Here is a 15639-nt window from a genome sequence, read left to right as displayed (position 1 = left end):
AAAAATTCTATGTCTAAGTAAATAATTATTTAAATAAATGTGCCGGAAAAATGATGCAGCTATTTTCAATTGAAAAAGTTGAGTGACGAATTTTCGTTTTCGGAAAACTTCCAGTGACAAAAATATTCATCAATATGTTAGGAAGTTTTTTTGAAAATTTTTCGTCATTTGATAGTAAATTAAAGAAAATAGAGCAATTTTAACAGCGTCGTGCTCTGCTGTAAACGTAAACATTGACTCACTGTATACATTGGTCTTGTAATGGCGGCCATTCCACACGTGCGCGGCCACGCCGTAATTTTACAGCAGAGCGCGACACTGTTAAAATTGCTCTATTTTCTTTAATTTATTATCAAATGACGAAAAATTTTCCAAAAAACTTCCTAACATATTGATGAACATTTTAGTCACTGGAAGTTTTCCGAAAACGAAAATTCGTCACTCAACTTTTCCAATTGAAAATAGGATAATCATTTTTCCGGCAAAATTATTTAAATAATTATTTACTTAGACATAGAATTTTTTGAAAAATTATTAAATATTGTTTCACTTTTGAACTAGTTTGAAGAATATTGTGTGTAAATTTCGTGGAAAAATATTAATATTTAACGAAGTAATCACGAGTTGAAGTCAAAAATTCATTAAAATTTTTTAGGTTAAAAAATCACGCTTTTCTCAATTTACTTAAAAACAAAAAATTATATAAAAAAATTTTATTAGAAAAAAAGTTTCGCCTTGACATTCTGAACAAGAAACAATAATTTTAAATTTATTTTGAACAACTTCAAAATTTTCTCTCCATGACCCAACTGACTGGCCGTGTGTTCACGCGTAACACATTATAGCATCCAGCCCCTCAATTGTTTAATACTATTAATTTATTCTTGAATACTTACAGTTTTTTAATATTCTTTAATCATATTACACGTTTTTCAATATTTCTGAGCCGTAAAATTCATACTATTTACTGCTAAATTCTCTGCTAATAATGTTATTACTAGCTCATTAAAATCAAATATATGTCATAATAATTTTCGCAATTATGGCTCATTTGATTTAAAAATTACTGTGTAGAACTCTTAAAAATTTTACAGTAACAGATAATGTTCTCTTTAAATTTGAATTATAGTTAAAAGTCTCCCACTAATTTAAATTATTAGTAAAAAATCTTTACTAATTTTTAGTCAAATATTACTATTTTTCTTCGTAGTTTTAAACTTTTAATAATCGCTTTAAGGTCGTTTCTCCAGTAGCCTTGCAAGCTAAAATCAGCCAAAAAGCAAGTAAAATTTACAGAATTTTGTACTTTGTATTGCATTTTTCACAAATTAAAATTTAGGAAGAAACTTAATTTAATCAATCACTGACTATTTGTTTTTAAATCCGGAAAAAATTTACAAAAAGACTAAAGTTTAGTCGCTAATTTTTTTAGTTGATTTTAATCAAAAGTAAGCTGAAAATAAAATTCTTTTTTTCCAGTGTTACTAATTCGTTAGTAAAAAATTGTTTTTACTAAAAAATCAGTTAATTTTAACTGACTTGAAAGCAAAAATTCAGTCATTGATTAAAATCAGTTAAAATTTTAATTTATTTGAAAGCAAAAAGTCAGTCATTAATTAAAATCAGCTGAAATTTTTGCTGATTTGAAAGCGAAAAGTCAGTCGATTCAAAACAATTAAAATTTAAAGTGATTAACATTTGGATAAAAATTTGAATACAATATTTAAAATGCATAAAAAGATTTAAAAATTATACAAAAAGTTGCATAATACATATTAACGCCTGAGTTTTATATATTTGAATAATATTTTTAATTGATACGGTAACTCAAAATTCGAATTTTCGTGCATGATAATTTAATTAAGTACCGTTAGGATGGGCTATTGTGTTAGAAGGTGGAATAAGGACGTTAATGAGAGTAGGTAAGTGTCAGTCGGGTTGCCTACGCGTTCTAACAGAGATTCATTAAGGCTGATTATCTACCCCTTCTTTTATTACTAGTGAAATCTATCCTCTTCTTGTTTTTATATTTAAAAAGAGAGAGAGAGATAAGTTTTATGTTTTCAGAAACTTTTTCTAGGTAGGCGTGTTTATTACTTCTATTTTATTTTAATGAGCTTATAATTATTAACAGAGTTTTTTAACAATGAAAAAACAATTCTTTATTTCAAAGTATGAAAAATTAAGAAAAATTTCAGTTTCACTGTAATTACTTTTTTTGTTTTTTAAATTAATACAGTAATGTTCTTGTTTTTGAAATCTCGCTATAAACGAGATTTTAGTGTATTAAAATTTTCTAGCTCGGGGCTAGAAAAACACTTGAATGCTACGGCAAAGTGGATTATATTTTTTTTACTCTCATCTTCCCCTTCTATGAGTGCGGGAATTTATGAATCTTCTCCAGAAAAAGGAAAGGTGATAATTTAAAGGATGTTTGACAGAAAGTGTCAAAGTCACTCAAATATTAGAAAAGCCCAGTTGTGGACCCCTCATAAAAATATGTTTATTATTCATTCTTCTCTAATTAGCTATTTATTACAATGTTATTATTTAAATACACAACGTAAGACGTTTTATAACGTTCTTGATTTCTTGCGGTGTAAAAATAAGTGAAACTTTTTTTTCCCCCAGTAATATAAACCAGAAAAAAAAGTCGTGAAAAAGTTTTCCTTACCGCTTAAATAAAATAAAAATGTCGGAGAAACTAAAAAAAACGGAAAATATAAAATATTACATAATATTGCAATAAAATTTTTCAAAAGGAAAAAAAAATTTCTTTGTATTTCAAAAAGGAGAAATATATTTTTTTATTTTCATATTCTTGTTTTAGAAAGAAAATTTAATGAAAGAATTTAAATATCAGAATTAAAAGTTGAAATTCAAAGCCTGGAAGTATAACCTCAGCGCCCCTAAAGTATTCTGTTAAGCCGTCCCTGGCAAAGCGAGATCTCACGATGGAACGCACCACTACTAGTACAATAATCTTATGGACGGCTGACAGTTGTCCGCACACAAGCACGTACACCACTATCGCCCCCATTGCACTCAACATACATTCACACACACACAGGCCCAAGTGCTATTACCGACGGCAGACTGGCGCTGAGCTCACCAACACAGACCCCTGTCTTATTTCTTTAGCATTCAACCGTTACGAACCTTTTACCATCTCTACCCATTTAAAAAAAATTCAAGTTCCCTCCTCAAAGGAAAACAAAAAACTCGTTTTTCCTACAGAAAAATCATCCTCAATTTTCTTTTCCCCTTCCCGATTGACGATCCTATCTATCTAGCAAATCTAGCGGTTGCGAAAATGGGAAACCGGGCTTTATCATTCGTATTATTTGTGTACGTGAGGGCACCTATGCATGTGTGTATATGCGTTCTGAATATAGTGGGGAGAGAGCAAAATGCGCGCGCAGCCATACAATCACAAGTCCTCGAGCTAAATACACGTGCATCGTCAGCGACGACACACCGAGAGACCTGCATATCGGCACCGCCGCCGCTCCTACCAGGTTTCCATCGACATCGATTTCCAGTCGCACGGCTCAGCGAAACGAAACCAGCGAAGAGAGCGAGTCCCGCAAGCAAACGCTTTGCGCGCTCGTTTCGAACGCACCGATGCATGCCACTTCCAAGACTCGATAAAACAGACACGAATTCCAATGCGAATTGACGTAGATGCAATAAAGGTGCGATTCTTCTAAGGGGAAGGAAGGGCGCTGGTAGAGGGGATTGCGGTAGTGAGCGGATGACGAGAGGGGCGAAAAGGACAAGTAGCGAGGAACCTGGTGGAACCTATGGGTGGGGGTAGATGAGAAACAAGCAACGGCGCCCTCAGTCGGTCGTATGCCTTACTACCGTTCACATATACCCAATCGACTTTCTGTGCTGCGTGTTCCCGTTTCGATTTTAACTCTTGCCAGACCCCCCTTTTCATTTTAAATATAAAAAAACGTTTTTTGCTACCTTTCTCAATTCAGAGTTATTACTAAATTTAGTAACAATTTCAATTAGTATAAATATACAATAACATTATTTTCAATAACTTTCAATTAGTAATTTTCAATTTTTGCATTCCTATTTGAATATTTGAAAAGGCGAAGGAACCCCCCCGGGGTTATCCTTGATCACAAGGTCAAAAACGATAGAGGTGCAAATAATTTTGAAAAATTGAATTAATTTTTTCCAACTACTTCTATAGAAGTAAAATTTGAAGAATTTAAGAGATTGAAAGGAGAAAGGAAGTTAGCACGAGTAATATTCGAAGAAGACGTGTCAAGGAAACGAGCTGAGGCGCACGGTGAGAGTCACCGGAGTGACAGCTCAACGGTCGAAATTTTCGTACATAATAGAGAGTGTTGTGCTGTTTAGGAGGGTGAGAGAGGAGGAATCGTCGAGAGAAAAAGGGAGAGAAGTCGAATGAGAAAGAGATAGATAGAGGAGAGAAGCGTTTGAGGAGAAATACGCCGAGCGGTGCTGCCCCCTTCCGAGAGTAATCGTTGGATCCCCCTCCAGAGCCAGTCAAACGAGGTCTGTTCTGAACAGAACGGTTTTTACCACTGAACACTTGACATCATACCAGAGTTTGGAGTTGTACTCACTTTTTCATTTACTACTGAGTTGTTACTTTGTTTGAATTCAAAGAATCATTAACGGTTTTTTCAAATAACAGTTTTACGTTTCTTATCGAAAAAAAAAAATAAAATTGATTTTGACGTGTGTGTGTGATTGTAAAAAAAAAATTGGAGCGAGGACTTAAAAGCTGCACTCTTTGAGAACGAATAGCGCCACGGTGTTGCGTGGACTAGTTTCGAAGATATCATTGTCGTGCGATCACGGTGCGGAAACAGAAGAGAATTTAGGAGGGTGAGGTGAGGAATTTCTCGCGTGGTTGTCCGGTGTGTTAGTTGGGGGGAGCGTAAGGACAGAGAGATAAAGAGCGACGGTGACGGGGGGAGTTCAAAGGGGGCATCGAGAAAGAGAGAGAGAGAGAAAGATAGAAAGAGCGCTCTAGTGGACTCTGTTTGAAGCTCAGTTATCACAATGGCTTCCGTGAAAGACACCGCGACTTTCTTTGCGGAGGGCACTGCAAATCAATTTGAGCACGTCCTTAAATTATATCCCCAGGCTCTGCGAGTCAAGGCAATCCACAAGACGAAGAAACCTGAGGAGCTGATCAAGCTGGACAATTGGTGAGTTTTTAATTGACTTGAAACGAAAGGTCTCTGTCGGGTTTTTCAAAGGGGCTTCGCGGACAATGAACCCGAGGCGCGCCAGTTGCGGGCACGTAGCATACTGCCTCGGGAGAGCGACCCGCACCCTCGAGGGCTATCTACTCTTGATATTGCTACGATTGACGATGCGAAATCTCGCGGATAGTTGAAGCGCGATTTTCATCAGGGTAGTAGGGGAGGGTACGTGAAAAAGGAGAGAAGCGACGCATAGGCGTCACGTGGCCGGCGGAGAGATTCTTTGAGTTTCAAATCTATTCGAAATTCATCAAATTTTTGATGTTTTTTTTTGAGATTTCCAGTTTTTTGATATAGCTGGAAAAAAAAGCTGGGTCTCTGATAATTGGCTGGGTCGAGACCCGGAACTTTGAGCTCGTTTTCAGGCTGAGTTGAACTCAAAGCAACTCGCCGACGTTGCCATTTCGATAGAGGCTTCACTAGCAACGTTTTCAAATAAAACAAGAGTCTTATAATTTCCTTTTCAAAACGATTTTTAATTAATTCAATGGACTTAATGTACTGGCTCCAAACGCACGCGATGAATGGGAAAGAGATTACTTATTTTCCTTTTTTTAATCAATGACAGCAGACGAGCGTATTGACAACGTCGCCATGAGCGGCGTCAGTTCGTGCTCCAATTAATGAGACTTGCTAAATTTTGTAGAAAATACTTTATGAAAGAACATTTTTAAATTAAAACCGAATATTTTGTAAATTTATAAATAATTTACAATCAAGTCTGTTTGAATCGTTAACATATTGCTTGTCTAGATAAACGCTTCGAACCCCATTTTTGAAGCGGAGAGAAAAAATATTTTTTCTAATTTCGGAGTTTTTATTATTTTCTTCTTCATTATTCGAATAATTTGTCAATTTTTCGTCCTATAAATATTTGAATTCTTTCAATCGAAGAAAAATTGAAGAAAATTGAAATTTTCTCAATACACGAGTTATTTTTATTTAAAAAACAATTTAAATTCATCTAATGACCCATTCTTTCGCATATTATTTGACAATGTTCTTGTACCTATTCGTATGAAATGTAATTTTTACTGATTGCTTTTTGATTAGTTGTACTGTCAGCATTACTTAAGATATTATTGATGCCAATTACAATTAGATGTCAAATCATTGCGCGCTCTTTTTCCCATTCACTGACGCATCAAATGTGATTATTTACAAACAAAACCTTCCACCTCATGCTTATCTCTCAGTAAATCACATTGCGCTAACTTCTTATGCGTCAATGCGTCAATTTGCTCTTGTTTTCCCTATTCATGTGATTTCACATTTATATTTCTCACTGTCTTGTCTGAATTTAGACAAAGAAAAATAAGTTATTGACTTCTTAATTTATTTATAAAAAGAAACTTGTATTTATTTTATAATATCGGTTGTATTCTCTTTATTAAAAATGACAGTTTTCAGCCTTTGCTTCAAAGTTTAAAAACTGAAAAGTAGAAATGATAAATTGATACCTTTATTTCTATGATTTCTATTATTGAGAGGAGTTGAAATTTAATCAAATTTTTTAAATTTGTATTTAAAATGTATTAAAATTAATTAAAGTTTATTTATTAAATAAATAAATGTGATTTTTTACTTTTGTTGACAGAAAATGTCTTGGGAAGTAGTTTTTTGGGGACTTTTTTTTAATAAAAATGGCTTTACGACCTTCCGTCGGCAAATTGAATTTCAAGTTAAAAATTTAGTAACAAAGGTGGATGGAGGGAATTTTCATCTTAGTGTGGTCTTTAAGTTTTAAACAGACAAATGAGAAGAGATCAGCTTAAAGGTGATAGGTTACAAGTAGTACGTAACTATGTACATATACGAACGTACATGTATGCATTGGTGGCAGAAGTTTATATTGTCCTATCTCTTGAGAATATTGTGTAAGTTAAGTAACTTCACAAAGGAGAATTTCAAGGTTGCTATTGCAATTTCTTTAACTATTTTTCTTTTATCACAAAACAACGCTGTTTGTTGAACCTAAATTCAGTAGAAAATTCCAATAAATTAATTGTCCTTTAAATTATATACAAAAAACCTTCTAATTTTCACATATTTCCCTAAATTTCAATGTAAAAAAATTCATCAGTTACAATTTTTTTTTATCTCTTTTCAATAAATCGCCAAAGAATTTAAAATTAAAAAAAAATTAAATTTTAGGAATACAGTTTTAAATCATAGTTCAAATATAAATTTTCAGAATGGAAATTTTAATTTAAAACAATATAGAAATAAAGAAGTTTCAATAAAAATTTTAATTAAAATATTGAAAAAAGAAATAGAAATACAGATAGAAATAAAAAATCAAAGGAAATAAAAATTAAAGTAAAGAAATATAAATAAAATTTTTAATTTAATTCTGAACTTCGAGAATTTAAATAACATTTTTTGAAAAAAAAATGTCATTTTTTGCTTCCAGGTACCAAAATGAGTTGCCTAAGCAGATTAAAGCTCGTGGCAAAGATGCCCATCTTATTCATGAGGAACTCGTACAAACAATGAAATGGAAACAAAATGTAAGTATACAATTTTCTTTAAAATTAAATAAATATTTTACTTTTTCCTTGTTATTTATTTATTATATGTAACAAGCAAATGTTACGCAGAACGAGATATTCAATTTATTATTATTACAAAGAATTCAATTATTTTCTAAAATTTTAATGAATCCTTCGAAACAATTTAATTATTTTTTTAAATAATAAAATCTTTGCGAAAATTATTTTCAATGAAATTTCAAAACAGAATTCAATTTTTTTCTCAATTCGTTATAAAACTTTTCAAAAGAATTAAATTATTTTCTAAAAATTCAATAAATCCTTCGAAACAATTCAATTATTTTTTCAAATAGTAAAATCTTTGCAAAAATTTCATTAATTTCAATAAAATTTTACGAAAATATTCAATTTTTTTCTTAATTTGTTATAAAATTTTTCAAAAGAATTCAATTATTTTATAAAATTTTAATAAATCCAATAGTAAAATTCTTTGGAAAAATTCAATCATTTTTAATACAATTTTAAAAATATATCATGAAAGAATTCGCAATTCTTTAAAAAACTTTAATAAAATTTCACGAAAAAATTCATTTTTCTCTTCATTTGTTATACAATTTTTCAAAAGAATTTAATTAATTAATAAATTTTTTCGAAAGAATTAAATTATTTTAGAAAATTGTAATAAAATTCAAGAATTTAATTGTTTAATTTAAATTATTAAGAAACATGATTATTTTAATAAAACTTGAAGAAATTGTTCATAAAATTCAATTTCTGTAAAAATTTTCATTTATAAAATTATTTAAGAAACTCCATTATTTAAAAAAAAAAATTAAAGAAATTCTCCAAAAGAATTTAATTAGGATTTTAAAAAATTTTAATAAAATTCTTATTAAAAATTCAATTATTTCCATTAATAATAAAATTCTTCGAAGAAATTCAATTATTTCTCAAAAATTTTTGATAAAATTCTTCGCAAGAATTTAATGATTTTCAATACATTAATTTAAAAATTGAAAATTTTACCTAAAAATAAAAATTAGTAAAAAAGTTAAGAAACCAAAAAGCAAACACCAACTAAATTCAAACTGCGAATAGATTACCTACGGGAATACAACGATTATTAATATAGATTTTCTTTTATTTTTATCTAGTATAATTTTCTTTTGCTTTTATTTTTTTTTATTTATTTTATTTTTGTTTCTTTTATTTTTATTCCTTTTATTTTTATTCATTTTATTTTTATTCATTTTATATTTTATATTCTTTCTGCTGTTATTTATTGTAATTTATTTTTCGACAAATTTGACCGAGTGGCAAAAAATGTACTCACGAGACTTTCTCCATTTTTTGTGTTGCAGCGCGGGAAATTTTACCCACAACTTTCGTACCTGGTGAAGGTAAATACGCCTCGAGCTGTGATGGCAGAGACGAAGAAGGCGTTCAAAAAGCTTCCAAATCTCGAGCAGGCCATCACTGCCCTCTCAAATCTCAAGGGCGTTGGCACCACCATGGCTTCAGCACTCCTGGCGGCGGCCGCACCTGAATCTGCACCTTTCATGGCCGACGAGTGTCTTAAGGCTATACCCGAGATCGAGGGTATCGACTACACGACCAAGGAATACCTTAAATTTGTTCAACACATCAAGAGTACCGTGCAAAGGCTCAACAAAGAAGGTGGGTGTTGTTTATTTTAGAAAAAACTCATTTTTTACAATTTTAACTCCGTTTATTATATTCTCAACAAAAGTGGGGTCTTGAATTTTTTTTTTGAATAATTTAATTATTAGGGTAATTTTTCACTAAAGAAAAAATTAATTACAAAGTTTCCAAATGTAAAAATTAGATTTTTAATGTAATCGCAGTAATTTCTGAAAATTTGTCGATTGTCGTTTGGGGAAAAGTTTGAGTGTTAGGTAACGGGGGATTTTTTTTTGAGTAAAAATAAAACATTGATCCTTGGAAAGAGGTGTAAGAAACCTTTAAAAATGGAAGCATGACCTGCTAAAGCAGGACACCAGGTGGTCTTAAATAGAACCGAAGCAGGTGATGCTACTAGGTGTGCTTTCGATCAATAATGATCATTATAGATAGTTTGCCAGAGCTGTGAAATTAGAGATCCTCAAACTGAAAACCGTGATTTCAAAATGTGTTTGAACTCCCACCTTAATTGCTTCGCTTTTAAATTTCTTTCATTGATAATAATTTAATGAATTTTTGTCAATTAATTCGAATTATCAATTATTGAATTTTTGTCAAGAAATTGTATCCAATTATTTATGAAGTTGAAGTCATCCCCAATGTTTTTGCAAACGAAAAATAATGGAACATTATTTTTGCTTCAATTTTAAAGTATTTGTAGGTAAAAAATCCTTTTCCTTTTTAAAATTTGTACCCAAAAAAACTAAAAATAAAAAAAAAAATTCTTTTCAAATTTTTGTTTTTTCTAAATTTCACTTTTAAAAACTTTTGCGAACTTCAGACTTATAATTACTTTGTTTTTATGATAAACTACTTGATTAAGAATGCATTTTTTTGCCAATAATTTCTTTCAACCATCTTCCCAAGAATTGTTTTTTTCTTCAGGGTTGCCACAAATCAGGAATTTCAGGGAAAGTAAAATTGGTCAAGGAAATCATGAAAAAATCAGCGATTTTTATTAAAAGTTTTGAAAAAAATTAAATTTCCAGAATTCATAAGAAAATTCTGAATTTTGGTGTCTTTCTTGTTTGCCTCATAAAGTTTAAAATTATCACGGATTCTAATACCAAACCTTAAATTTTTTCTATTTTTAGCAATAATTTCTTTTTAAATAACTTCATTATTGAAGAACTATATCATAAATTATTACTTCTAAATTATTTAATCAATAATTTTACTTAAATATTTAAAAATTGATTAAATTTTAAGAGTTCCGTTTACAATTTTCATAAATAGTTGAACTTCAAAAGGATTTAATTTAAAATGCCTTTGGCAATTTAAATAATAATATTTAAACAAATATTTGCAGAAATTCAATTATTTTCACAATTAATGAAATTCTTAGCAAAAATTCAATTATATTAAAAATTTTTTAAAAATTCTCTTAAAAATTTCAATTATTTTCAAAACTAATGAAATTCTTCTCCAAAATTCAATTATTTTCAAAAATTTTAATGAAATTCTTGGAGAAATTTCAATTATATTCTTAAATTTTAATAAAGTTCTTCAAAAAAAGTTTAAAAAAATTCTACGCAAACAATTATTTTTATAAATAATAAAATTCTTTTTAGGAATTCAATTATTTTCAAAGATAATAAAATTTTTCGGAGAAATTCAATTATATTAAAAAATTTCAAAAAATACTCGTCAAAATTTCAATTATTTTTATGAATAATAAAATTTTTTAAAAATTTTAATAAAATTCGGGGCAAAATTTTGATTATTTTTTACAAATTTTCCTTAATTCAATAATTTTCAATATCTACTATTGTAATTTAATTTTACAAAAGAATTGAATTGTTTAAATAAAATTTTAATAAAATTTCTCCGCGAAAACTTAATTATTTTCATAAATCATAAAAAATTAACAGGAATTCCATTGTTTTCATAAATAGTAAAATTTTTTACAGGAATTCAATTATTTTCATAAATAATAAAATTATTTTTAGAAATTCAATAATTATTTTCATAAACAATTAAAACTCACCGCAGAATTTTAATTATTTTCAATACAATTTTAAACGAATTCCTCGAAAAATGTAATTATTCTTAAAACTTTTATTAAAATTTGTGAAAAGAATTCAAATTATTTAAAAATTTGTTGATAAAATTCTTTATGAGAATTCAATTTTAATAAACATTCAATTATTCATTAATTTATTTATTTTTGTATAATAATTGAAATCTCGTAGAATTTTCTAAGAAGAATTGATTTTGAAGTGGTTTCGAATTAAAATCTTTGAAAATTTGAATTTTTCGTACTTTTAACAACAGTTCTGTAGAATTAATTTTTTTGAAAAATATTTATTCAATTTTTTTTAAAATTATTTAAAGTTTTTATTTTCTAATAATTATAATATTTAATTGAAGAATTTTCGAATAATCAAAATTTCATAAAATTGAATTGTAAACAAATGCGTTTGAAAATTCTTAAAGAACTTTTTCAAAAATTATTAAAAATAAGTGATTTAAAGCAGAATTTTAATTAAGAATTCTAGAAAATAATAATTGAATTGAAATGATGAAAATAATTTTAAAGAATTATAATATTCTTATAATATAAAATAATTATTTTATCACTCAGTCATTTTTAATTATTATAAAACATGAAGAAATTGATTACTCCGGGTCGAAGACTCGGAGTTATTGATGTCTTTATGTTTTATAATTAAATATTCTTATAAGTTGTTGAATTTCAAAAAGGTTTGAATTTTATTGTTTTGAAAAATTTTAATTCTTACGGAAAACGATAATTAAATATTTATTTAAGAAACAAGTTATTGATGTTCTCGAAGAATTTAAAAGAAATTCGTAAATAAATGCAATAGAACGTTTTTTTGAGTATCTAATAATTTTTAGAGTGAATCAGAACATTCTTTAGGATGAGGAAGAAAATCAAAATTTTGCCTGGGAATCAGAGAAAGAAAAGACTGGGAAAAAAAATAAAATGTTTGTGGCAACCCTGTTCCTCCCAACCGGACGTTAAATAATTAAGATTCAAAATTCAATTGATAAAAATATTCCCCTGACTATTCACTATTATACTAAAAGCATAAAAGAAAAGTTAAATTTATCGTCGGGATTAGAATGTGAAGAATTCTCGAGGTTCTACACCATTGGGGATGACTAAGCACACTAGTAAACTCTAAAACGAGAATTCCCTCTTCACCGAATCCTCAGAAACTCCCATCTAACGAACCGGTATCTTCTGCTTCTTTCAGCATCAAACGGCACGACTTGGAGTCCTCATAGAGTGGAATTGGCCCTCTGGACGCACTATGTTGCTTCTGAATTGAAACCCGAATTACTCGACGGAATTCCGGTAACGGCCGAAAACGGAAATTCCCATTCGCCAACTAATGGCGAAGCAACCGAGCCGTCCGATGACAGCAACCAAGACACGCCAGCCGTCGTTGTTAATGGCAAAGAATCGTCAGAGCCACATCACACAAATGTCATTGACGAGAACAGCACCACAAATTCCTTCACCGAGGACTCGATGGACAAGCCGACAACTCCCTTAGTCGCCACTGAAGACGATGACAGCAATAATACTCCACGTCCCACGGACAGCGAAGACACTGAAGATTCGCAGGACGTTCAGGAGCCACCGGCGAAAAAGAACAAGAAGTGACCCCGCAGCCGATCCCCCATTAATACTGTAAGTCACCTCGTGTCGACCGCCAATCTCGCGCTAATCGCTGCTAGACGCTTCTAGCCGCTCGAATTCGCGAATTTATAACTTAATGAGCCACCTTTCTATAAAAATCGCTCTTCCGTCTGCTTGTCTCATTCTCAAAAAGGACACACGGGTCCAGGACCAAGAGGAGACAGACTCAATTATCAAGACTACTACTCGCGACACTGGTGCTAAACTCTATCGTTTTTATTTTTTTCTCTTACACCAATATTCACGGTTCGCGATTATTTTGCACACACTCACTAAGGAAAAATCTACAATCGAGGTGATACTTGCTTTCAAATGGCGTCTTCACTTGGAAAGTTTTGACGCGATAATTGTACATTTAAATTAAACTTGATAAAATTGTGTAAAATTGAATGAAATTAATTTAAATTGAATAAAATTAAATTGAATTAAGTTGAATTAAATTGAACTGGATTGATTTGAATTCACTTAAATTAAATTGAACTGAATTCACTTGAATTAAATCGTAGTGAATTGATTTGAATTGAACCGAATTGATTTCAGGGTGTCTAGTAATTTAGAAATATAAAATTCCCGGGGTTTTCCCGGTTTTTTCCCGGTATGTAAATAATTTTCCCGGATAATTGAAAACTAAAATTTTACAGTAAATTTAATCGTAATATTTGTAAAACTTATAATAAGAATTGTATTGTGATTTACTTGACGGTAATTTCATGTTTAAAATCAAAAACAGGTGTCGCATCACTGTAAAAATTTGGCACAAGCTTCCCAGTGGGCAAAAAACCATCATTGTTTTAAAAACGTTCCAAAAATGTTTTTAGAACGTTTCATGTCTGCCAAATAACGTCCCAATAACGTTATATGTTTCTAAAACGTTTTAAAAGCAATGGAACGTTTTTGGAACATTATTTGGCAGACATGAAACGTTCTAAAAACATTTTTGGAACGTTTTTAAAACAATGATGGTTTTTTGCCCACTGGATTGTCACATCGAAAATCATTTCCCATATAAGTTAGGTCTTAATTGGACAATAATAAAACATTGTCTAATATACGAAGAGAATCAATATACAATTCGAAATTGAAAAAAAATTAAGTTAAGCGTTGAAAAAATGTAACTATTTTTTCCAACAACATAATAAAGTACTTCATAAAAAAATTCCCGGATTTAAAAGAAAATTCCCGGGGGTTTCCCGGTTTTTCCCGGGAAAAAAAAATTCCCGGGGTTTTCCCGGTTTTTCCCGGATTCCCGGTTCGCTAGACACCCTGGATTTAAATTGAACCGAATTGATTTAAAATGAACCGAATGGATTTGAATTAAACTGAATTGAACCGAATTGATTTGAATTAAATTGAACCGAATCGATATGAATTGATTCGAATTGTATTAAATTAAATAAAATGAAATCGAACGAAATAAAATTAAATAAAACAAAACGAAATAAAATTAAATAAAACAAATCGAAATGAAATTAAATAAAACGAAATAAAAATCAGGGTGTCTACTAACCTGGAAATCCGGGAATTTAATTTGACCGGGAATAAGCCAGGAATTTTATGCCAAACCGGGAATTTTTTCATCAAATTAAAAAAAAGTTTTATTATTTTAATTTGTTTTTAAAAAATCGCTTTTTATTTCAATTTTGATAGATATTTACACTATTCGCTAAATTTGCATTAATTAAAAAAAATAATTTGGTAGTAAAAAATCAGTCACTGATTTAAATATAGTATGTAAATAAATTTTAAAACAAATTATCGAATTAATAGATATTTTGTGAAATTCAACTGAAAATAATTAAATTTGTTAAAGAATTTCATTAGAAACTTTTTAACAACTAGAATTTTCAAAGAATTTTAATTTAATAATTGATAAATAATTGAATTTTATAAAGAGTCATATTCACATTTTATTAGTTAATTTAAAAGAAGAGACACACTTAAAATTTTTTAATAAAATTGAATTTTCACAAAGTTTTTTTTGAAAATTCTGAAAAATAAGATTTTTGAAATGTTTAAATTCTATTGTTTCAAGATAATTAAATTTTCATAAACAAATAATTGAATATTTTTGAAATTTCTTTGCATTCTATTAAGAATGAAATAAAAATTAATTTGTTTTAAGTAATGCTTTAATTCAGTTAATTAAATAGTTTTTGCTTCAAATAATTGTTTTTGGAGTAAATTAAGTAGATTTTAATTCAAATTATTTTTTAATTCAGTCAATTAAAAAGTATTTGATTCAAATAATTTTGATTGAAATCAATTAAATCGAATCGGCTTCAAATAATTTTTAATTCAGTTAATAAAATGGTATTTGATTTATCAGGTAGCTTAAAATTCAACTCCAGATATTTTTTCATTTTTAAATTTTTAAAGCCATTTGCAGATCTATTTATGTTCGAAATCAAATAAATTTAAATTTGATGAGAAAAAAAACCTGGAAAAATTAGAACAAAGCCGGGAAATAACCGGGGATTTTTTTGATCGAAAATAGTAGACACCCTGAAAATGGAACAAAATT

At 29.4% G+C, this 15639-nt stretch overlaps 2 protein-coding genes across 5 annotated transcripts in view; one reads left to right on the top strand and one right to left on the bottom strand.

Annotated features, from left to right (window-relative positions):
- LOC122509499 (integrator complex subunit 13) overlaps window positions 1-15639 on the bottom strand; it is a 94767-nt gene that overhangs the window by 44466 nt on the left and 34662 nt on the right. The window lies entirely within an intron of this gene.
- On the top strand, window positions 3881-13702 carry LOC122509501. Its single transcript, XM_043623624.1, has 4 exons — window positions 3881-5198; window positions 7669-7765; window positions 9109-9424; window positions 12670-13702. Exons 1-4 carry the CDS (start codon window positions 5050-5052, stop codon window positions 13080-13082), a joined length of 975 nt encoding a protein of 324 aa, XP_043479559.1. The 5' UTR covers window positions 3881-5049; the 3' UTR covers window positions 13083-13702.

The sequence above is a fragment of the Leptopilina heterotoma genome, unplaced genomic scaffold (genome assembly GCF_015476425.1).
Source record: "Leptopilina heterotoma isolate Lh14 unplaced genomic scaffold, ASM1547642v1 Lhet_60, whole genome shotgun sequence".
Lineage (NCBI taxonomy): Eukaryota > Metazoa > Arthropoda > Insecta > Hymenoptera > Figitidae > Leptopilina > Leptopilina heterotoma.
This window is presented reverse-complemented; position numbering and strand designations above follow the sequence as displayed.